General features: G+C 45.3%; 1 protein-coding gene across 5 annotated transcripts in view; it reads left to right on the top strand.

Annotated features, from left to right (window-relative positions):
• The window catches only part of SARDH (sarcosine dehydrogenase), a 613,955-nt gene that overhangs the window by 208,237 nt on the left and 382,685 nt on the right, over positions 1 to 23,033 (top strand). For all 5 annotated transcript variants that reach the window (XM_085612553.1, XM_085612590.1, XM_085612570.1 and 2 more), the window contains exon 9: positions 16,723 to 16,809. In XM_085612553.1, coding sequence (XP_085468679.1) covers positions 16,723 to 16,809 — 87 coding nt within the window. The remainder of the gene's footprint in view (positions 1 to 16,722; positions 16,810 to 23,033) is intronic.

Below are 23,033 nucleotides of genomic sequence, written 5' to 3'. Positions count from 1 at the left end.
GCTATAAAAGGCACCAGGCGCGAAGTGAGTGTGTTTGCATTGGCTGAGCTATGCTGGTCAGCCCAGGAGGGATGGCTTTGACGCAAAGGAGGTACTTCTTACACATGCCAGTAACCGGTTTATTGCTCACTGAAGGCTGTTTGTTAGCGCTGGAGTACATTTACTTATCAGCTGCACTGTACTGCTCTTCCCGCTGGTCGGATTCCAGAGATCTCCTCCTTGAACACAAAGCCTGCTAGATGTTTCTTCTGCAGTAAATGTACATTTAGAAGTCTGTTACTTTTCAACTGCGCCCCGATGTGTGCCTGAGAAGGTGGCAATTTAATGTTTGTCCATAGAAGACTTTCATATTAAGTGCCCTGGTTACAGTGCTGGCAGATATGCATTTTAGGTCCCAGAAAGGAGTCTCAGTGAAAGAATATCTTTATTCAAGGGGTCAGTATTTCAAGTGGTCAGTGTAGTAGCCAAGGTTCAAAAGACATGCTCTCCACCAAAAAGGACAAATAATTGTGCCCTCTGGTCTGTCCTCGTAAGGTACATAGGTGTTGGATATATAAATGTATAAACATAAATTACATACTCGTCTTCCTTAGAGTATGCTGAAAACGTGATTGTCAAAGATTAACAGGTGTACATTGAATAAAAGTGCCTTTTCTAAAATTCTGAGATCAGCGCCCATTTGAGTTTGTAAATATGCATTTTTAAAGTGGATCCAACCAAGGGTATTTTGGCACTGAAGTATAGAAGAGATTGTTTGACGTCTTAATTAGGGATGGCATGCTTCGTGCATGAAGGTTACTGTTCAAGTCCCAAACAAAGACACTGCATTTATGCAGCAAGGGAGGACCAAATAATGCATCAGTGTGCCCGAAAGAAAAGGCAACCTATGCGGCACATTGTGTGGCAGTATTATTTCAATATTTCATGCTTTTACAATATACTGGCAATTATTTGACCTAATTACTGTTTTTTAACACGACTAAACGCTGCACGTTGACACATTACCTTTGCTAAAGTCTTGTACCCCGTGGCACCCCCTACAATGATTTTTCTTTTAGTAGTATTTGACCCTTTTGATCTAAAAAAAATAAAAAATGTTTTGTTCACATATGCAAATTATGCCACACATGGTGGTTTATGTGGTACGTGCAGTTAATACATAATTATGCAGACAACCCTACAGCAGCAAAAAGTTATAACTCCAGAGGCCCTGGTCATGGAACAAGGGGAAAATTGTTTAGATGCCCCATCAGCAGGTACACCAGAATTATGCAATTGTGCGGCGATGGCGTTTTTTGCATAATTATAAATTTGCAACGTTTGCTCCATAATCAAATATTTCCTGCATAATCAACAGATTTTAATTTTTAAAAATTGTTTCCAGCTCAAACGTTTCAAAAGTTACTAAAACGAAGTGACTTGTTACCACATAGTGGAAGTTCCTTTGCAAAAGTTGACTGGTCACCTTTCTGTTGCTTATTGTCATATTTGGGTGTTAAAGTGTTACTAATGAGGTGGAAATAAAACCCAAATTGTGTTGATTGTTAAAATGACAACATAGTGAAGTAATAATATCACAAAATGTGGCGCATTATGCCACATTTTGGGTTTTCTTGCCGTATAATTTAGTCAACCCTGTAGCATATTTTGGCCCTCCCCTGCCACATAATTCCAGTGGCCCTGCCTATCAATTTAACCTAATACTTGAAGCTATAGGCATAAGTGGCAAGATGGCTTCAGGTGCATCTACCTCAATTGAACACAAGGAGGAGCCCCTCCTCCCTTGCACACCTGCAACCTTCCCCTCTCGGTCTAGCTTATCTGTACAACATGTATATCTTTGTCAGCTATTCTTTTTTATCTTAAAGCTTAGAATTGTATTTATTTTCTGATGGTTATGTATCTATTTATTTTGAGTTTTTACAAAGTTCTCAAACCACAAATTGCTGTCTCATTTCGCAAAATGCTGTTTTAAAGCTCAGTAGCATTCGGGATAGTGAAAGAAACATCAGCACAGCAAGGTGATAATGTTTGCAGAGATGCAATGCAACAGAAAAGGACCACATCCCGCTACGAAACCAACTGATGATGACTCAGGAAGATGTAAAAGGCTTTTCATGAAACATTTAGCAACTAACTTCTAATCTCAGTCATGTGACTGAACAAGAAGTTCGGTTAAAAATCAGGCTGAAGCCAGGGCCCTCGATGGAGTGAAACGAAAGAGTCTTTCAACCTTTTGTAAACTTTAGGAACTCTTTTTCCGATCTCAGTCATTGAGGAAGGGTCTTTCGAATGGGGATCATGGAGAGGCCTTTGCAGCGGTCCGGACGGGCTACGACCAGTGCAAGGACGAGTGTGATCTTTCGAGGGAGCTAGAGGCAAGGAATGGTGGTGCTTCGGAGCAGGTGCAGATGGTGCTAAGCACTCCTGGTGAGTGAGTTCTCGTGAGGTAAAGGAGACGTTGCTGTCGAGGATGACACCCAGATAGCAAACTTTCTAGACCCCTTTTGTAGGAGAACCCCTGGTATTCGGCCATGTTATTTGTGAGGTCGTGTTAAGTGTAAGATTCATTCAACTAACACTCTCATGTCTACCTCTCCCACCACTCCCAATAGCAATTTATATTCTCTTTACTAATCCACCACTATTCCACCTTTGGGTTCCAGAGTAGCGTGCTACTCGCTGAAAATCGCTTCAACGCCTCGTCCGGTGTAGTAAGCGCTATATAAATACAATTACAATTATTGCTTGATGCCAGCTGTGGCCCATGCAGGCAAGAGTGGTGGGGCGGTATGGCCTGGTGGGGGTGGATTTCGACAGACAACCACGAGGGAAATTGATTAAATAATTAATTTTTCCTTGTGGTCATCAGTCGAAATCCCCCAACCCTACCGCCCTTACCTGCACGGGCCATGGCTGCTTGATGCGCCTAGAAGATGGGTCCTTGGGAATTAGTTTAACATGCTACAAAAACTTTATTTGCATTATTTATTAAAACTATTGCAATCAAATAATAATAGAGAGAAGATTAAAAAAAACATGACAAGCTAAAAAACACAAGTCTAAAATGCCAAACTTTGGCGTTAAATATGGAACAATAAAAAGGCAAAATGCAATTCACCAGTGATTGTTCGAATCCAAATCCAACGAAAAGGTCGAGTGCTGAAGTGCTATGATTCCAGGTGGAGCGGTGTGCAGTGAAGAGATATGCACCTCGCCGACGCCAATCCAGGCGCTAGGAGTAATACATGCCTTCGGTATTCTTATCTTCATTGCGACTCCAAGGCTAAAGTGCATTTCATCATCATTCCTTAGTGCACAACAAGTTCCTAGAGTGCAATTCATTTGGCATTCTCGCAGTTCTGGTCCATAAAATGATGTTGGCGATGTGAAGCATCAGTTGAAAGTTGCCGCTACTTGCTGGTTTAATCGTGGGTGCCGCTGAAAGCAGCTGAGGTAATCAACAATGCATATTTCCAGTTGAACAGCTCTGAAACATGGCAGAACCTTGTACACATACAACGACCGAGTGGCCGTCAACAGGCTCAGATTCTGCCTTTTAACCAGTTGACCTAGTTTGTATGATGTGCGCGAGATCTATCGATTTTGGTTGACCAGACCGTTTGGCCGAAAGCAGGTAAACATATTTGGGGACAGCTAATATCCTGGCTCCATCATGCTTCCTGAAGCTTTAATTATGGTTTGCTTGATAAGTTACTCCGCTTTTAGAAGAAGTTTTGCAAAACACGCCATGGTGTGTGTTGTCAAGCCTTTCAAGCAAAACAGGATTCTTGGTGACCGGATCTAATGCTTTTTGGATTAAAGATGTTTCGAAGATAGATTTCGCACCAAGGCAATAGAACTGGGCAAATGCGTAGTATATGTAGAAAGTCTTCCCTAGGATGTTGGCAGAGTCTACACTCTTTGTTCTCCATTGGCTGGTGCCAATTTGGAAGCGCGTCTTTTATATTTATACGGCTTCTTGAATTAGCGCTCAAATAAGTTTGAGCAATCCGTGCCTTGTAGGTGTTGATGGTTATCCATGCATGATTGCACAACCTGAGTTTGGCTTTGTCCTCTCGCCAGGAGAGCTGCTTGATTTGTTTGTTAAACGCTAGCTTAAATGACTTGTGGGGTAAGCTGTTAAACCAGAGCTCTTCCACTTCCAGGTATTTCATTGGCGCTGCTATTTTCCCCGACCAGAAGATTACGCATTTGGGGCTATTTCTTGCTATAGCAGTGCTCTCTTAGTGAGTGTGGTTTTGCCTGCCTTAATAACACATTGATGTTACAAGTAATAAACAATTGCAATATAATGAGATGGTAATTTCGTACTTGAGCTATAAAATGACTCTATAGCATTTTGAAGATAGCCGGCAGCAGAACATCTAGGTGGATGGACACCCAGCAGCTTGAGCACGGTATCAAGACCGCCCCCACCATCCGCGCCTGTGGGGAGCAGCTGGTCGGGAGGGAGTTGTGTGGGGGTCACAGAAAGGTCTGTGCGAGAGTGCCCAGGAGTAAAGATATTATCTGTGAGGCTGGTCATATTTGTGTCTTGTACAACACGTGTGGTGTCTGTGGAAGCGGAATGGCTGCTATGATTTGACAATAAGCACTGACGCGGAGGGTTCGCGGAGATCCCGGCCGCGAGGAGCGCATCTGCGCACGGTTGTGTCCGTCCCTGAACCTCGAGGGCTGACAGGAGCCTGTTGACACATGATGGACATGGTCCACTCACACCTCGGGTCTTACTGCGCCTTGAACTGAGCAATATCCAGCCCAGGGCGCTCACTCCTGCAAGGAGCCTTGTCAAGGAGGCGTGCGCGAGGATGCTAGAAAATTGCTTTGTGGCTGCAAAATGACAGCTGCAAGGTGATAAACTTGTAATCCTTATAAACCTTGCTGTTTTTCTGATAGAAACATCCCCGGTGGGGATTAGGGCTTCAGCGCCCCTCCTTCCCCCTTTCTAGGTTCAGGCTCATAAGCAATGTGAATAGAGGAGTCCCCTCTTCTCCCACCCCAGCCTCATCTAAATGTCGACTGCGGTCCATTAAATAAATAAAATAGGACATTCATCCTGAAGTGCAGCACCTGTTCCTGTGGAAACTATGAGGATAAAACATGTCGGTCTGCCGCCAATCGGCTGTGTCGCTGGGTAATGACCGCCTCTGGCTGACATCACTTGACGATAAACATCCTTCGATGACGCGGCGAGCCCTGAGCAATTTCACCAAAGTGTAGTTCAAGGGCAGCCTTAGATGCAGGGGTTTCCGAGCCAGATGTTTATCTGGGATTATTCCACTTGGAAGAGGCCCCTTGGTTCTTTAATAATGGCACGCGCTCTAAGTGGCTCTCGAGGAAAAACAGGCAGCTCCATCCGTTGGATTTTGTTAACTTGATATTAAAGGTGGTGGCATTGCAGCATTTAAACTTCTCGTTGTGCCCCTTGTGTACCTCACCCCCTCCAAAACCAGCAGCACTATGATTTGATTTGTTTGTTCTATGCTATCTCGTGTTTGGGTGTGGGTCTGGTTTCCTAGGTACGCTGTAGCAAACAATGGTAGCTGGCGACAGATGTCCATAAAAGGACCATTCAATGAAACCAGCCAAGCTGACACTCTTACCCAATCATATCACCAGCAACGCCCAACAATAGGAGTTGCAGAATGCCTTTGTTTGAAGAGCATTGGCTGGCTTGTAAAAACGACTGTTACGTCATTCACTAGGTAGCTCCTATCACAGGGAGGAGGGCTCCTCAATGCAGAGTTGCCAAGTAGCTCAATGTCACCGGGAGCACCGTTATCCAATCATAGCTTTTTAGCTAACTGCACACTGTATACTGAGACCTGTAGGTTTGTCAGTGCTTTAAGTGGGATAATAAAGATGGGAGGTCGCTTAAGGGGGCGTGACCTAAAAGGTATAGCTCCTTTGTGCAAAGCTTAATCCTTGCATGCTGAAGCCTTCTTTTGCAACAGTACCCGAGACCATCATCAGCAAAATACGTAGCAATGCAGAGAGCTCCGTACTGTGGGCCATGAGCGATAAGGCATCTGACAAGGTGCATGTAAAGTCTAAACAACAGTCAGGTTCTGAACATTTATTTATTTTCCCAACCTTGAATATGGACTATAAGCTAACCACATATCAACAAGCATTGTTAATACCACTTGTTTAGGCTTGTGTATACTGAAAAAGGTGACGCAAGCCCAAGCGAAAAGCTAGAAAATTAAGATTCCCACCACTTCAATCATATCTCTAATCACGCTACGCACAGTGACCAAACCCGACAATGTTTATCAGTTCCCTTTATTCTTTCATTTTCTTGGCATCCATCCTTTCAATATTCTATCTTCATCTATCCAACAGTTGCCTCGCCGCTGCTGGAGCAAAGTCACCGAAGACCAGCTATCCACGAGCCTCGCCCGGAGCCCACCTGCAGACCCGACCGACCCTGATGCCCGCAACCTCAGACAGTGGATCGACGACTGCGCCAACACCCTCGCCCCGCTCAAGAAACCCTCCAACAGCCACACCAGCAATAAAGCCAGCTGGTTCACTGAAGACCTCCAGGCCTCCAAGCAAACCTGCCGAAGGCAACAGAAGAACTGGCTCCATGAACGAACACCGGGAAGCTACACAGCCCACAAGAATGCCACCCGCAGACACCATCACCTCATCAGATTCGCCAAAAGGGCCTCCTTCAAAGACCGCCTAGATAGCAACGCACACAACAGCAAAGAGCTCTTCAACATCGTGAAGGAACTCTCCAACCCCAGCGCCAACACCAACGACATCCCACCTTCACAAGGCCTATGCGACTCACTGGCCACCTTCTTCCACTGCAAGATCGCAGACATCCACGACAGCCTCAACACCGCAACCGCCCCGGCAACCACCGAGAACCCCACGACCACCATCCGCACCAACCGTCTGACCTCCTGGACCAACATCAACGACGATGACACCATCAAGATGATGAACTCCGTCCACTCCAGATCCCCGTGAGACCCCCGCCCTCACCACATCTTCAACAAAGCCAGCACCACCATCGCACCCCATCTCTGGAAAGCCATCTACATCTCCTTCGAGACAGCAACCTTTCTGGAAAGCTGGAAGCACACTGAGATCAACGCCTTACTCAAGAAACCCAAGGCGGACCCCAAGAACTTCCGACCCATCTCCCTGCTCCCGTTCCTGGTGAAGGTCACAGAGAAGGCCGTCAACAAACACCTGACCAAATTCCTCGAGGAGAACAGCATCCTGGACCCATCCTAGTCCGTGTTCCGCAGCAACCACAGCACCGAAACTGCCCTCATCGCCACCACCGACGACATCAGGACCCTGCTAGACAACAGAGAAACCGCAGCCCTCATTCTCCTGGACCTGTCAGCCACCTTCGACACGGTCTGCCACCGCACACTATGAACATGCCTCCACGACGCCGGGATCCAAGAGAAGGCCCTGGACCGGACCACCTCCTTCCTCTCTGGCAGAACACAGAGCGTCCGCCTCCCCCTTCTGCTCCAAAGCCACCGAAATCCTCTGCGGCGTACCTCAGGGCTCATCCCTCAGCCCAACGCTGTTCAACATCTACATGGCACCGCTCGCCTACGTCGCCCGACTGCACAACCTCAACATCATCTCTTACACCGACGACACCCAGCTGATCCTCTCCCTCACCAGAGAACCCCACACCGCCAAAACCAACTTCCACGAGGGAATGAAGGCCGTCGCCGACTGGATGAGAAACAGCCGACTGAAGCTGAACTCTGACAAGACGGAGGTCGTCATCCTCGGATCCACAACCTCGGCCTGGGACGACTCCTGGTGGCCGACCGCACTAGGAACAGCTCCTACGCCCGCCGACCACGCACACAACCTGGGGGTCATCCTTGACTCCACCCTCTCCATGACGAAACAGGTCAACGTCGTCTCCTCCTCCTGCATCAACACCCTCTGCATGCTCCGCAGGATCTACGAGTGGATCCCCACCGAAATGAGAAGGACGGTCACCCAGGCCCTCGTCAGCAGCAGACTGGACTACGGAAACGCCCTCTACGCAGGAGCCTCGGCAAAACTCCTGAAACGGCTCCAACACATCCAGAACGCCTCCGCATGTCTGATCCTCGACATCCCTCGCCACAGCCACATCACACCCCACCTGAGAGCCCTAAACTAGCTTCCCATCAACAAGAGGAGAACCTTCAAGCTCCTCACCCACGCACACAAAGCACTCCACAACACCGGACCAGCCTACCTCAAAGCCCGTCTCAGCTTCTACACCCCCACCCGCCAGCTCCGCTCCGCTGACCACGCCCTCGCCACTGTCCCCCGCATCCGAAGAGTGACCACCGGTGGCAGATCATTCTCCCACCTCACCGCCAAGACATGGAACATCCTCCCCATCCACCTACGGCAGACCCAAGACCTACTGACCTTCAGAAAACTCCTCAAGACCTGGCTCTTCGAACAGTAGCAGCATTCCCCCACCCCTTAGCGCCTTGAGACCCTCACGGGTAAGTAGTGCGCTTTACAAATGCTTGATTGATTGATTGATCCATATTTTTCTTCACTAAACATTTTCATGCTCTTTCATCCAGCCATCCAACCATAACTTATCCCTCATCTGTCCACCCTTTCATTCTGCTATATTCTACATCCATCCTTTCATCCATGTACTCGTCCAAATTGTTTCACTCGTCTACCCTCCCTCTTTCACCCAGCTGCCTATTCTTCCATCTATTCACCATGTCACCAATCAGTCTTTCTCTGCTCCACCCATTCTTTTACCCCTTTATCAATTCTTCGTTTAACCCTTCCATCTATATATAATTTAACTCTTCTATCCATTAATTATTCCTTCATTTCACCCTTCTATCCTGCCTTTCACATTTTCTTCCTAATTACGTTTCCTTCCATCTCCTGTTTTCTTTTCCCTTTGTCTGCCCATCTTTCTTCCCCCATTCTTGCTTTTCTTTCTTACCTTTGTTTCTTATACTCAGTCCCTATGTTTGCCCCTCTCTGTTTCACCCCTACGTTTATACTTTCTTTTTCTCTTTCCTTTACTGTACATGGCAGCTCACTGAGCTTCATTTAGGAATTTTTATCTGCAGTCCTACAGACAGAAAGACCCATCGGGAACACATTATTGTTTTAGTGTGACCCACTTCCCCAACCCATCGGGCCCAGTGACACCCCTGCTTCAGCTGTTGCAGTGGGGGCTCACCACTCCACCATGCAAGCCAGAGTAAAGACAGAAGAGGTAGCAGAGGCGAAGTCTTCTATTGCATACTGCTCTTGCACTGCACATGCACATGTTGCACCTGTCCTGTGAGTGTAAGGAAGCATCCATTGCAGTCACTGCTCCTTCACCACCTGTATTGTGGGAGTGCACGCATTTTATCTGCACACATATCCACAGAGCCCAAGATTCCCTTGCACTCACACCACAAGCACCTGTAATTGGGTACGGTCTCCGAAAGACTTCAGGTTTTCCCCGTACTTCACGGACCTGTTCTTAACTAACGGGAGTTCACAATCTCCTAAGGAATATTGACACAATAGGTTGCGAATTTGGGATGTATTGACAACCATTGTTTAATTTTAAATATACTCTTGGATGGCACAGATTGGATACAAGGTCTCTTGAACATAATTTTCGGGTTAGGAGATCTTGGCCTTGAACACATCTAATACCCTAAGCCCTGAGGAAGTCATACGGGTGTTACCCCCAAGCAACGAAACGCGTTGGCTAAAAGGAGTGGAAGGAATAAAAACACCAAAGAAGAAAACAAAATCTAGATCGTTGCTTCTATTTTTTTTAAATTGTACTATACTTTGACTTGACTTGGAAATGCGTGTGCTTCAAAAATTGTAAATTGTCATGTTCAATCTTGGATTGATGGTTGGGGGAGTAGGGTGTATCTCCCCTTTTGAACGCACCTCAAAGATACTATTTGTGTTGATCAGACTAATATTGATTATTGTGATTTCTATATTAGCGCCAGTTTCCCCTTGCACCCAACTCAGTATATTTTATATAATACATGGACATTAGCAGTGAAAGCTTCCCTCACACACTGAAATTCCGTATAGCATAGAGAACAATAGTGCGTACTTCAGTCACAGGGAGCAGCATTGCTTGTTGTGTGTGTGTGCACTTATTTATACAATCATCAGCTAAGCAAGATTCACACTCGCAACCTGTGTAGTGTAGGCAGCAGTAGTAGTGTAGTGTCGCAATCGGTGCAAGCTTCCTTCACATGGAACAGAATGTACCTACACACACATGCACTGAAAGACCAGGTACGGCTTGGAGACCAGCACTGAAAGCTCCATCCTGGGACGAAGTGCTATGTGGACTTCAGCAGTGACAAAGAGTCCCTCGTGCACATATAACAGGAATAGCACAGGAAGTAGCAGTGCAACAGTTTTTCACTCTCTCTCCCACTAGACTGAACATCAGTAACCCCAGACACCACATACATTAGCGGTCTGAGACAGTTTTATGCACTAATGGCCCACAGGCAGGGGTGTGTGTAAGGCAGGCCACTGCAGCCCCTGCGGCACGGGGGGATCTCAACCCTCCAGGGACCCCTCTTGTATGGGGTTCCACTCATCCCAAGAACAAAGAATCTCTGGAAGACTAGGGGAAGGGAGGAGGGTGTTTGTCACAGTCTGCCAGGGAGCATCATCATTTTACGTTATGCCACTACCCACAAAAGAAATGTTTACCTGTGTTCGAGGCAGCAACAAAAATAAATGTACTCCATCAGTAATGAACATCATCAGAACCAAGCAGTAATAATTAAGTGGCTACAGAGTAGTAACCATAAATGGCTCCATACAAAAATGAACAACAATGGAGTCAATAATGCATATCAATTACCTTAGTTAAGTAAGTAAGCAAGTAATATATTTATTGTTTGGTTAATTAAAACCTTTACAATTTCCAGTTGGTAATTAACATCAGTGACCTGGGAAATCAGTGGTCAGAGAAAGTTATGAGTCTCAAAGCTTGCCCCGGACATCTTACTTCCAAGTCCTACTCTCAGCCTCCTTCTCGGACAGGCCTCTTAGAAGAACTAATGAGTGCCTCAGGCAGTCAGTCTCTCCACGTCTCTGGTCAGAAGTTCAGCAACTGAATTTCAGGAATGTTGCCCACCACAGTCATGAGGCACTTCCATTGTGGAACATTTGCCTGTGTCTACCAAAGCTGTGACCTACCTTGGTGCCCTTTATGCAGTGTCATGGCCCATGTCATCACTCATGCACGGTGCATAGTTGGAAAGTCTTCAGTATACCCATGCATGGCATTTCCATGTTTGCAATGTGCCCAGGTGTCCCTCTTGTGTCCCTGATGGGATACTTTGAGTGACACTTGATCACAAGCAGTTGGAAAACAAAAATATTTAAATGCAGGAATCTCCACAACTGTTTTATTGTTTGAATTTAAGTTTCTTGCTTTCTGCATTACCACTAAGAATAGTAAAATACACATACCAGAGTATATAGGGAAGAGCAGGTTTAGTTTTATTACTTGAACCTACTATGGGATAGGATGAAATATCTGAAGTTGTGTCATGTAAAGTCTCAACCTGCTTTCAATTTGTGGCTTAGATCAGAGTTTGCCAAAATCCTTACGTGTGAGGAATAATTTTCATAATCTCAAACATCACTGTAATTGACTTTATATGATCTTTAAAATACACACATACCTAACCAGCAGTTATATGGTTCAGTGATGCATGGTGCTGTGTATCTCTGTGGCCTCAGGCAGTAATGGGCCTCAATTGTCATAGAGAGAAATATGCATTAAAGGTCTCAGTTGTTGCATGCATTCATGACCCAAGACGATAATGAGCATCAATGGTCTCGGAGAGTAATAATTATGAGTGGTCCAAGACACTAATGTGCATCAATGGCAGAGGCCTGTAACTAACATGAATGGCCTTGAACTGCAGCACCATTAAAATACCAAGAAGTAGTGTGCACCAGTGGCTCAGGCTGTAAACAGCATCATTGGATCCCCAGACTACAATGAGCATCAATGGCTCCAAACCATATGTAACAAAGGTTCCAGACAGCAATGGGTTCGTCCTGTTATGAGTGTGAATGGGCCTGTGTAGTAATAGGCATCAATGGCCCCAGACAACAATGGGCATCAATGGCCCCAGACCACAATGGGCATCAATGGCCCCAAGCTATAACCAGTAACTTTTGCCAAAGCGGTGTTCCACATAAATGTTAGGGGTGGACAAAATTCACAGAATTTGACTGTGTTACATAAAAACTCTGTGAGATTCCATGCAGTTCTGCCAACAGGCGGAGATAGGCACGTCGGGCTGTGATTTAGCACCAGTAGTGCATTCCACGCTGAAAAATCATCATGAATGGCACCACACCGTGTGCCAGAGGGTGCAGCTATTCGGGGTGAGTTTGCTGCCTCTTGAGTTGATTTTCTACTCCGGCAACAGCTTCCTGACCGTGAAAGGTTGTGACCGCCCACGTAAGAAAAATCTTGCTGGATGTCCTCCTAGCAACCGGTGATCATGCTAGGGGATGCCAAATCTCACTCTCCCACTTACCGTTCTAGCGCCTCAAGTGACAACAAATTTCGCCTTGCGATGATTGTCAGAATTTGGCCGAACTTCATGTTACAAGAGTAACGTGGAGTTACAAAATTCCTCCAATTCCGCAGGCTGAATGGAATATTCCACCCACCCCTAATAAGTAATACTCAAAAATATAGTCTGACCTATAAACTCATGGTCACAATATTGTAACTACAAAAGTATTCTGGACCAAAATGTCAAAGGTGCAATTTAATATTGAATGTTTAAAATATGTTATACTATGATAATATTGTCACTGTAGTCTTTTATTTAATTTAATTTTAATATATTTTTAATATAGGATAGGTTATGGCAAAAATGTATATATTGGGTGACCCATTGGCGGTCGCTACTGGGTAGTTAGGTCTGTGTTTCTGTAGGAAATGCTTTTTTGTTTTGCTTATGACTTTGGCACCATTTGAGAAATTTTCAGAAAACATTCCAAAAAGGGCTCCTTATTTTCCTAGTTTGTGCATGTAGAGTTTCAGTTTGATGCGTCAAGCGGGGGCCGAGAAACAAGGGCAGTCGCAAAACCCCATGAATTTTCCATAGACTTCTTAAAACAGTATTACTGCTGAATGAAATTAAACCACATTTGGCAGGAAGCTAAATCTTGGCCACAGATTGGGCTTTGTATGATTTGGGTAAATACATTCAGTAGTTTTTGAAAAATGTAGAAGCAAAATATTTGTATATTTGGATGGTCGGGTCCGAGGGACTCACACTAGAGTTTCGCTGAAGTGCCAGTTAAAAAATAGAGCGTTCCAATTGGCCCAAGTAGCTTTTTTCTCTTGGGCCAATTTGCTCCAGTGGGGGTCAGTCACCAGTGGAGCAAGCACTACGATTAGCTGCCAAGAACATGATAAACATGCTACTGGCAGCTATAACAGGACTCGGCATCTTAGTTCTCTGTCCAGAAGTTAAAAACAGAATATAAGGGAACAGGGTAGGGATACCCTGCCCCCATAGGCACGGTGGGGGTAGGGGACCCAGAGGAACCCCCCCCCACCCGGACCCACAATACAATGTGACGGGGGAGCAGGTAAGAGTGGGAGAGACTTCCTCACCTCCCTCACCTCCCTCACCCCCCAAAAAAGTGCCGCCTGGGGTGGACCAACCCCACTGGTTTTTGGCTGCAATCCAGCTGGATCATGGCAAAAACTAGAAAAGGAATGGGGGCTACCATTATTTTTAAATATATGGGGAGGGAGTTGGGAGTAGAGCCTGACTTCTCCACCCCATTTTTGGCCCCTGGCACCCCATCCCGAGGGGCTGCCTATATTAATGAAGGGGAGGGTGACTCGTACCCCCCCTGCCCGGGTCAATGGGGATTGGGAACAGTCCAGCCCAAACTGCCAGGCCAGGTCCTCCCTGGACCGGAAAAAAGCATCCTGGGACCGGTTTCGGTTTATCACCTCATCAGCCAGGCTAGCTTAATTCTAGTGGCACAGCAAACAAGGGACCCACGTCTGGGTATCCCCATGGCCACTTAGGGCGAACAGAGCAAACACAACAGGATGATGGACGGCGTACTGAAACTTTTTATCCACTCATCGTCAATCCCATGAGGCACAGGGTCAAGACTAATTTGCTGGGTCCAAACTGGGGTGGCATAGTGAGCAAAAGAACAATGGATTAAACCCAGATCTCTTGACTCTGGGCGAGTGGTTGAAAAGTTTCAGCACTCCGTCCATCATCTTGTTGTGTTTGCTATATATAATATTTGACATAAAAATATTGTAACTTTTTTTTAAAGTTTAATAAAGTTCTCGCCTTTTTTTTATATATTTTACCGTAGGGAGATCTCTGCCTTGGTGGCAGAGAACTCTGCCTACAAGTGAAAGTTATTAGTAACTGTACACTATTCACCTAATTTTGAACTAATTAAATATATTACGTAAAAATATATTTTTAACAATTTATTTTGTGTGGTGCTGGACTTGCTCCAGATCTGAGCTACTACTGTTTTGGGTTCTTTTTTGCATGTAGTAACTTTACACTTGTAAATTCGAATGCCCCACCTGTTTCAAGGGATGTTGATATGTAATTCTACACTTTATAGCACGTTTACACTCCAAAATAGCAAATAACCAAAAGTGGTACATTTTTTGCTACAAAGGGCAAGAGTAAATATACACATGTAGATTTTCTCCTGTGTACATGTACCTTTGTGAATGGGCCCCAATGACTTGTTATTACTGTGACTTGTTATAACCATATGTTGTGACCATATTCTCCATATATCAGCCTGTTTCTCTTATTGACACTGTGCTCTGAACCCATTGGCTTAACCCAGAGCTAGAAACCCTGCATCCCTGGACCGGTGCTCAAACAGTTGATTCCAGTATATTCCATCCCAGATTCGCTTCTGAGGAAGCAATGGCTACAACTAATGGTTCCAAGCCAGCATAGATGAATGCAAAAAGGGGCAGCTCTCCCACGAAAAGACTGGAGTCAGATGAGCAGCGCTATGCTTCCAGAAGGTTTTGTGCTGATCAGCAATGGATTGAGAGCCTGGAACCACGAAAAGAAGCTCATACCAACAAAATGTTTCAGCTTGAATCATACCCCAAACTCAACTAGAGTTTGAGCAGATTCAGTTCCTACTTATCTTACTTATTTTGATTTGTATAGTGGACTAATCACCTGAAAGGGTATCACGGCACTTGGAAACGTGTAAGGGTGTTTGGTTCCCAAGGTGCTTATATAAAGAGCCATGTCTTTAGCTTCTTGTGAAACGCAAGAAGTGAGGAGGAGGCTCTGATGTGCTGAGGGAGGTTGTTCTATGTCTTGGGTGTGATGTAGGAGAATGACCAATCTCCCATTTTGCTTTTGGATGCGTACGAGTGAGATAGAGCGTAGTTGTCTGGTGGGTTGGTGGAAGTGTATTCGGCTGTTCAGGTATACTGGTCCTGTGTTGTGTAGGGCTTTGTATGTGTGCGTGAGAAGGGTGAATTGGCTGTGCTTGTGAATGTGGAGCCAGTGATGCTTCTTGAGGTGCAGTGTGATATGGGTGCAGCGTAGGAGGTTGAGTATGAGTCTTGCTGAGGTGTTCTGGATGATCTGGAGTAGGTGTAGGAGTTGTTTCAGGATTCCGGCATAGAAAGTGTCACTGTAGTCCACCCTGCTGGTGATGGTCCATCTGGTGTTCTGAGGCAACCATTTGAAGGTATTTTGTAGCATGCCTAGGATGTGGAAGCAGGAGCTGCACACTGCATTGACTTGAGACGTCATGTTGAGCTTGTTGCCTAGGATGATCCTTAGGTTTCTTGCATGGTCTGTGGGTGTGGGTGTGGGTGTTGGTCCAGATGGAGTCCCATGGAGAGGTCTTGTTGCCAAAGACAAGTACTTCTGTCTTGTCAGAGTTGAGTTTCAGGCAGTTGGTTCGCTTCCATTCTGCGACCCTGGCCATGCAGTTGGAGAATTTGATCCTCATGGTGATTGTCATGTCCGTCAGGTAGAGGATGAGTTTGGTGTCATCCGCGCAGGAGATGACAGTAATGTCTTGTGATTGAATGATGTTGGTGAGCAGTGTCATACATATGTCAAAAAGTGTGGGGTTCAGGGACGATCCCTGTGGGACTCCGCATTATCAATTTCTTGGTCTCTGATGTGAAAGGTGGCAGCCTGATTGTTTGGATCCTTCCCATGAAGAAGGACGAGATCCAATTGAGAGCAGATCAAAGTGCTCTTCAGTTGGACTTTCTAGCAGTCCATGACTTACCAAGATGCTGGTGAAACACATCAAATCTTCTGCTTCATCTTACAGTAGGAGCACTCTCCATTAATTTAAAATTCTAAACTTGGCTGCTCAAATGACGCGTAAATGAGGCTTTAATTTAAGTGCTACGGGAAATTAGCACTTGCCCAATCTGCATGCCCTGTTGTTCTTTGATATGTCTACAGATATCATCTAACAATAATTGAGTAGGATTTAACCTTGTTCATTCTTAGTTTCGAAGAGATACTTTCTTATGCATCAGTCCTCTATGTTTTGTCATTGTTTCTCATGCGTTGAGGGTTGATGAGCGTCCTATTTTGTTACATTAATTAATTTGAATGTTGTATAGCTGTATTAATTCTCTGTGATTTTCCTCCTTTACAGAATCTTTCACAGCTGACCACAAGCCTCTTATGGGGGAAGCACCTGAAGTCCGAGGGTTCTTCTTGGGATGTGGCTTTAATAGTGCTGGTGAGTTACTGTTCCACGTTAGAAAAGCTTGCTCTGCATCTGCGCATTTGAGGTTGGTGGTCCTCTATAATAAGAGATAATGCCTAGTTTATTTGGAGTTCAGAAAGATGGCTCGCCAGTATGCAGAATAATATCCAACACGTGGCACTTATACTTGCTCCTCTTTGGTATAAATGCGGGTTATAATGTGGAATTTTGGAAGGATCTATATTGCCTAAATTGCCAGCCAGTACCTTCCAGCTCTTGCTATTCTGAAATGTTAAGTCACCCTTGTTAAGCATTCTACCTTAATCGGCTGAAGCTGAGATAGCACAGACTCAAGGTTTTTAGGGGTGCTGTGCATTACTTAATTGATTCCTTGTTTCCTTTCCCTGAAGTCTGGTATGACTGTTTCACTGAATGCATGACCATCCTTACATGGCAGCACCTCAATTGATTGGTTTACGCTTCTTGGGACTTTGGGTCTCCTTCCTATCAGAGTACGTATTCTTCTTGGGTGTCCTGGTATCATTCATGGAGGCACTAGGAAGGAGAAGAGCACGTGGGAGCTTCAAGCGTGTTGGGCCTACCTACATGCAAGATGCTGCATTTGTGTTCCACTTTCTCTGACATTCTTACTTGTGCGTGTGCTGCTGCGTGGACATCACAGTGTGATGTATGGATGCCCTCTGTGTGTTCATCTCATTGCACTCGATGACCTGCTTATAATAAGATCACTGTTATAGCATGGTGTGCATCAGGGGCATCTTAACAGCATTATCGGCCCCCAGGCAAATCAGTGCAGTGAGAAATGCCTACACAACCAAATCACATGAATAAACAAGGTTTAACTGAAAAGTAGTGTTACATTGTGGTCTTTATGGGTCCTCTATGCTTGTGGGGGCCCCAGGCAGCTGCCCAGCATGCCCATGCATTAAGGCGACACTGGTGTTTATCGCAGAACACAAGGAGCAATAGCCAGTGATGGCTGAGTGGCATCACCTGAAGCTCTTGCTGGATTGCTCTGGCACTACTGAAATTTGTAAAGGCTCTCAGGGGGTGAAGCTATGGAATTTTTCCCAATAGGTGGCTTCATTATGCTTGGTCCGGAAAAGGTCCATGCCTTGTACATAGTAAGCCTGTTTTAGATGGGTGATTGGCTAGCCTAAGTGCAATGTGATAAAATTGAGTTTTTTCTTTATTGTCTCAAAGACTTGTCAATGCGGCCATCTTTCACAAAGGCTGTTCTACACATCACCACACCCATCCCTTTACAGGTGTCACAAGTCAGGTGGCCTTGCCAATAAAAGCGCAACTAGGAGAATTCCAGTTTTGACAGCACTCCCGTCTGTGTCATTTATATACCCTAATGTGGACCTAGGGCCCACAACTACGCAATGGCAAATGAGGACCTGAAATGGCCCCACCCCCTGCCCTAGATTAAATGAGTCCATCAGTCTCAGAGTGCTAATTGACTCTGAGAATGATAGACACTCAGTGGTGTTCAGTTTTGTTTGTTTTGTTTTCAACTGTTAGACCTTTGGACTTTTCTTTGGTACTCTGCTCTCACTTTCTGACAACACTCCCACCTCTGTGTCATTTTTCTACTCCAATATGGGCCTGGGACCCACAGCTTCCCAGTTTCTTCTGTTGAGCAGGATAAGCTCAGCATGTGTTTGTCACAGTTTCAGCTGTGTTGTAGGATACTTTTCTTCGTTGAGAGCAAGTGGACGTTTTGTGGATGTGGTAAAGGCAATGAAAACATTCTAGATTTCCCATGAAATTGTTATTTATGAAATTCTGAAAATTCCTTGCCCATGCATAGTAAAATCTACAAAAAAGGAAAGCAGCCGGGTTGTAGGAGACTGCACTACCTGGATCTGTCACGTGGTGTACTTCTATTGCCCACCTCAAATGATCAGCTGCCCCTTGACTATAAATAGAAACATATATAGAGGGTGGATGAGAGGCAATGCGAACAAGTAACATTTAAAAAAAAAATGCAATGTATACAAATTGACAAACAATTACAAGTTGTTGGTGAAAGTCTTGTGTGGCTTTATTTTGAGTATGCTTGGTTTGCACTCATTGGGAACAGCCAATGCGTTTCGCCCAAACAAGGGCTTCTTCAGGGCGATTGATAATGCTGTGTAGCAGGCATCACAGGAAAAAGTGAGCGTTTTAAGTTACGGGTCCGTAGAACAGTAACTCGTATTTCGATCGAGGTGTAGTAAAGTAGGAGCTGTGTCCGAGAGTCGTCCTATGTTCTGCGGGATGTTTTTACCTGTTACTTGTTCGTATTGCCTCTCATCCACCCTCTATATACGCATAGTAAAATGACTGATTCTGCAGTATGGCAAAGGGCTGGTTGTGCAGTAGACGAAAGGGCTCTTTCTGCAGAGTAGGACATGGTTGGTTCTACAGTGTGGTAAATGGCTGGGGAGTGCAGTATGGAAAGGGCTGGTTCTGCTGTGTGGGGAAAGATGCTGGTTCTTCAGTGTAGAAAAGGACTCATCATGAATTGTGGTAGATTTATTTGGTAATGTGGTGGTGCTGCAGTGTGGATAACAGGATGTTTTTGCCACATAGAGACTTGTTCTGTCATTGGGGAAATGGACGGTTCTGCTATATGGGAAAAGGTTGGTACTGCAAGGGATGGGTGTGTGTGTGTGTGTGTGTTGCAAAGTCATCCTGTGCCTTGGGCAACCCCCACAACATTTTGCTGAATGGTACTGGTGGTAACTGATTTTGACTGACCCTGGGCTCTGCCTAACCAGGCCCAGGGGTATGCTGAAAGAGACACATTAAAATTCAGTTAAAACACCTATATACACGAGGGTACACAATGGTATGGTGGGGAAGCCCTGTGATTGGCATTACTTCCCCTATAGGCGCCCAGTATTTAATAGGGCAGGGGGATTGAAACTACCTATAAGTCCCCACTACCCTGGGGCATGGCAGTTTAGAGGCCAGCAGCCTTTTCTTGCACTTGCATGTGTGCACTGCAGAAGCCTGAGGTCAGTTTAAAAACAGCCCTGGGTGCCAGGACTGCTTTTAAAAAGTGAATTGTGCCCAAACTCGACTTTGGTGTTTGGGGCACTTAAAACTGGATAACCTACAATGTGTTGGCATATTAGGGACCCCCCAGTATCCCAGGGGTAGGGGGTCAGGTATTTAGAAGGTAAACACTAATAAAATGAGTTTTTATATGCCTAGGGTAAAGTGCAATTTCACATTTCAGTCCCCACATTGTGGTAAAGTGCTGCTCAAATTCAACTTTGATGCTAGGAGCACTGTGGAGACAGGATCTGCAATATTTCTACAGATTCAGAACCCCTAAAGTCTCCCCTAGTTGCATAGGGGGTGGGGGTCCTGTAGAAATAAGACAAGTAATTATAAAATATGTTTTTGTAAGTCCTGGTGCTGGACAAATGGCCCAAGTCAGTCAGTCATTGTCTTTGATATTTTGTGATGCATATGATACTGTAATACCAAGGAAATATTTGTATTGTGTATTTATTTATTCTTAGTATGCTTTTATGGTTTTAATTAACTGAATAAAGTGAATTTGATTGACTGACTGACTGACTGACTGAAGTCCTGGTGCTGGAAAAATGGCTAAGTAATTTTTCCCATTGCAAATCCCCTGTTACATAAGTTAATATGGTAGGAAGTTATTAATTAATAACTCTTGATAGCAAAAGGCTAGAAATGCCATTCAAAGACTTCCAAAAATGGTATTAATAAATCCAACAATATCATATAGTTGAATTTCTCCTAAAGTGTACATACAAGAAGTTATAAGACTTTCTTGTTTGTAAGTCCAAATTCAGCCTTCCAGTGGTCTGCCCTGAATGGTCAGAGTTAAGTGGATTAGCCAGGCTGCCTTGTAGAGGTGATAAAGAGCCCCTGGGGTTGAACAGCTCTGCTGGGACGGCAGTGTGCTGTTCGATAGGAATGCCAGGCCAGAGGGAGGAGTCGTAAACTATGTTCTTCAAAGATGAGAGCAGAAAACAGTGTCATTTACAACTCTGAACTTCCCACCTTAGGCAGATGGTAGGATTAAGGAAGGTATGTGCAAATGCAGGGGGGGACAGTCTAAGTAAATTAGCCAACCTAGGGGTGTGTTTAGCCAGCTCTTACCTCCTTGCTGGAGAATCAGCTATTATGGATTTGGAAGATTTGATGCACTCTGGTACAAAATAATGCCACACTCTACAGGATGTGGTCATATCTCTGAGGAGTTACCCTGCTCCCATTGGTCAGACGTGAACTCCTGCCTGATCCAGAGCACTTGGAATAAATATCTGAGAGGGGCAGAGCCCTCCAGATCTGCTGCTTGAAACTACTGAAGCAAGAAGTGCCCTGCTGAGATGTTTTGTTGTGCAAAGATTTCTAAGGCCTGACCTCTAAAGACTGCACCATCTGAAACTACACCCCTGTGGATTATTTTGCTGAAAAAGAACTAAAGAGTGGACTCCCTGAAAGCTACAGGTTAAAAGAGCTCAACTGGAACATCACCAACCAAATCTGGACCTTGGAGAAACACCAGTGGATTTGGAAGGGTTTTGTTCCAGTGGATTGTGGGAACAGAAGTCCTCAACTTTGAAGGTCCATCTTGGGTCTTCCAGACCCTTGGAGTGAGTTTGAGACACTTTGGGACCCCTTGAGGAACTTCAGGAAGGATTTCAAGAAGTTTGGAGAATTTTGAAGCAACTTTGAAAAAAATGCTCCATAAAGGGACCAACTCAACCTGGCCAGCCAGGCCGCCTGCCTTCAACCGTGAACCGGCCAAGCCAACCAGGTTCGTCCCGCTAAAAGCTCCATCGGTCCAGCTTCCAGAGTTTGAGCGGGACTAGAAGAAATCTGAAGCTGGCGGACCCTCACCGGAGCATCGAGAGACCCTGCGAGAAAAAGCTCCAGAAAAGTTTATGTCCGCTCGTAGAAAAGGTGACCGGGAGCAACTGCGCACGCCAAGCCGCCTGCCTTCCATCGCGTGTTGGCCTAAATTCCTGGGTTGTCCTCCTGAAGCGATCTTGAAAAAATGTCTACGTCCGCTCCAGAGAAGTTGACCGGGACCTCGTCACAAGTCAACCCTCTCCGAATCCGAACTGGCTGGGAGCTTTGAGGGTCCTCGAGGAGAAAAGCTCCAGAAAAGTTTCTAAGTGTGAAGGTAGAAACTGAGACCGGGACCTACCGCAAGCTGTAGCCGCCCAGGGCTCCATCGTGGTCAGCCTGAAACTTTGACTTTGCCCCGGTCTATTGCGAGCAGGTATCACAATATGGTGCTATAATCTTCTAAGTGCTATATTTTCTTAAATCTTTGAAAATTCATATCTCCGGTTCCCTACATTGGATTTTTTGGTTTTGGTGTTATTTTAAAGATAAAAATATTTCCTATTGTTATAAATTGGTGTTGGATTTTTATAATGTTTTGTGTCTTAAATATGTACTGAAATGGTGTTTTTAAATGCTTTACATACCTGCCTTTGAAGTTAAGCCTGTCTGCTCGCAGCCACGTTACCAAGGGTTGAGCATAGGAATAATTTTCTAAGACCTATACTGAGCCTTTACTGTGTTAGTGACCTTATTGCCAGTGGCAGACCTACATTTGCCCCCACCAATAACCCACTTTCCAACAGTGTGGGAGAGACCTTGTTGCACAATAGACAGATGATTGACTCTAGAGTACATCAAAGTGCTCAGTCTCTAACGTGGGCTACGAGGGACTGGATTCTGCACTGTGGCAGAGGGTTGGCTTTCTATTATAAAAGAGGGTGGGGTTTCCTTTCGGGAAATGGCTAGTTCTGCAGCAGAAGTAAGTACTGCCTTGCCTATGCAGAGATCTAGATATGCAGTACAGGAGATCACTAATTGTGCAGTGTGGTAGTCGGATGGTTTGCGCTGTGGGAAATGGCTGGTGATGCTCAACGAAAATCATCTGCTGTGTAAGGAAAACATCTTGTGCATTTCTGCAGGAAAGACATGGATTTCCTCCAAGACAGATAGTTCTGTGCTGGCAAGGGGTGTTTCATTTCACTTCCCCTCTGTTCTGCTTCGGAAGAGCATGGACTCTGCTTTGCGGCTGCTGCCGTCTGCCTTTCCGGAGAGGTCTGGGCTGAACAAAGACGATCATAGCTGGTTCCTTTCATGGCTTTGTGGATCTCGAGACAGCCTCTAAAGGGCTCTCGCTCACAGTGTATTACCTTTTCAGCCAGGTTCTTCTCCTTGCGGATTGGTGGGCC

Source organism: Triturus cristatus, chromosome 1_2 (genome assembly GCF_964204655.1).
Source record: "Triturus cristatus chromosome 1_2, aTriCri1.1, whole genome shotgun sequence".
Taxonomy (NCBI): domain Eukaryota; kingdom Metazoa; phylum Chordata; class Amphibia; order Caudata; family Salamandridae; genus Triturus; species Triturus cristatus.
The sequence above is the reverse complement of the archived record's forward strand: the minus strand, read 5'-3'. Positions and strand labels throughout refer to the sequence as shown.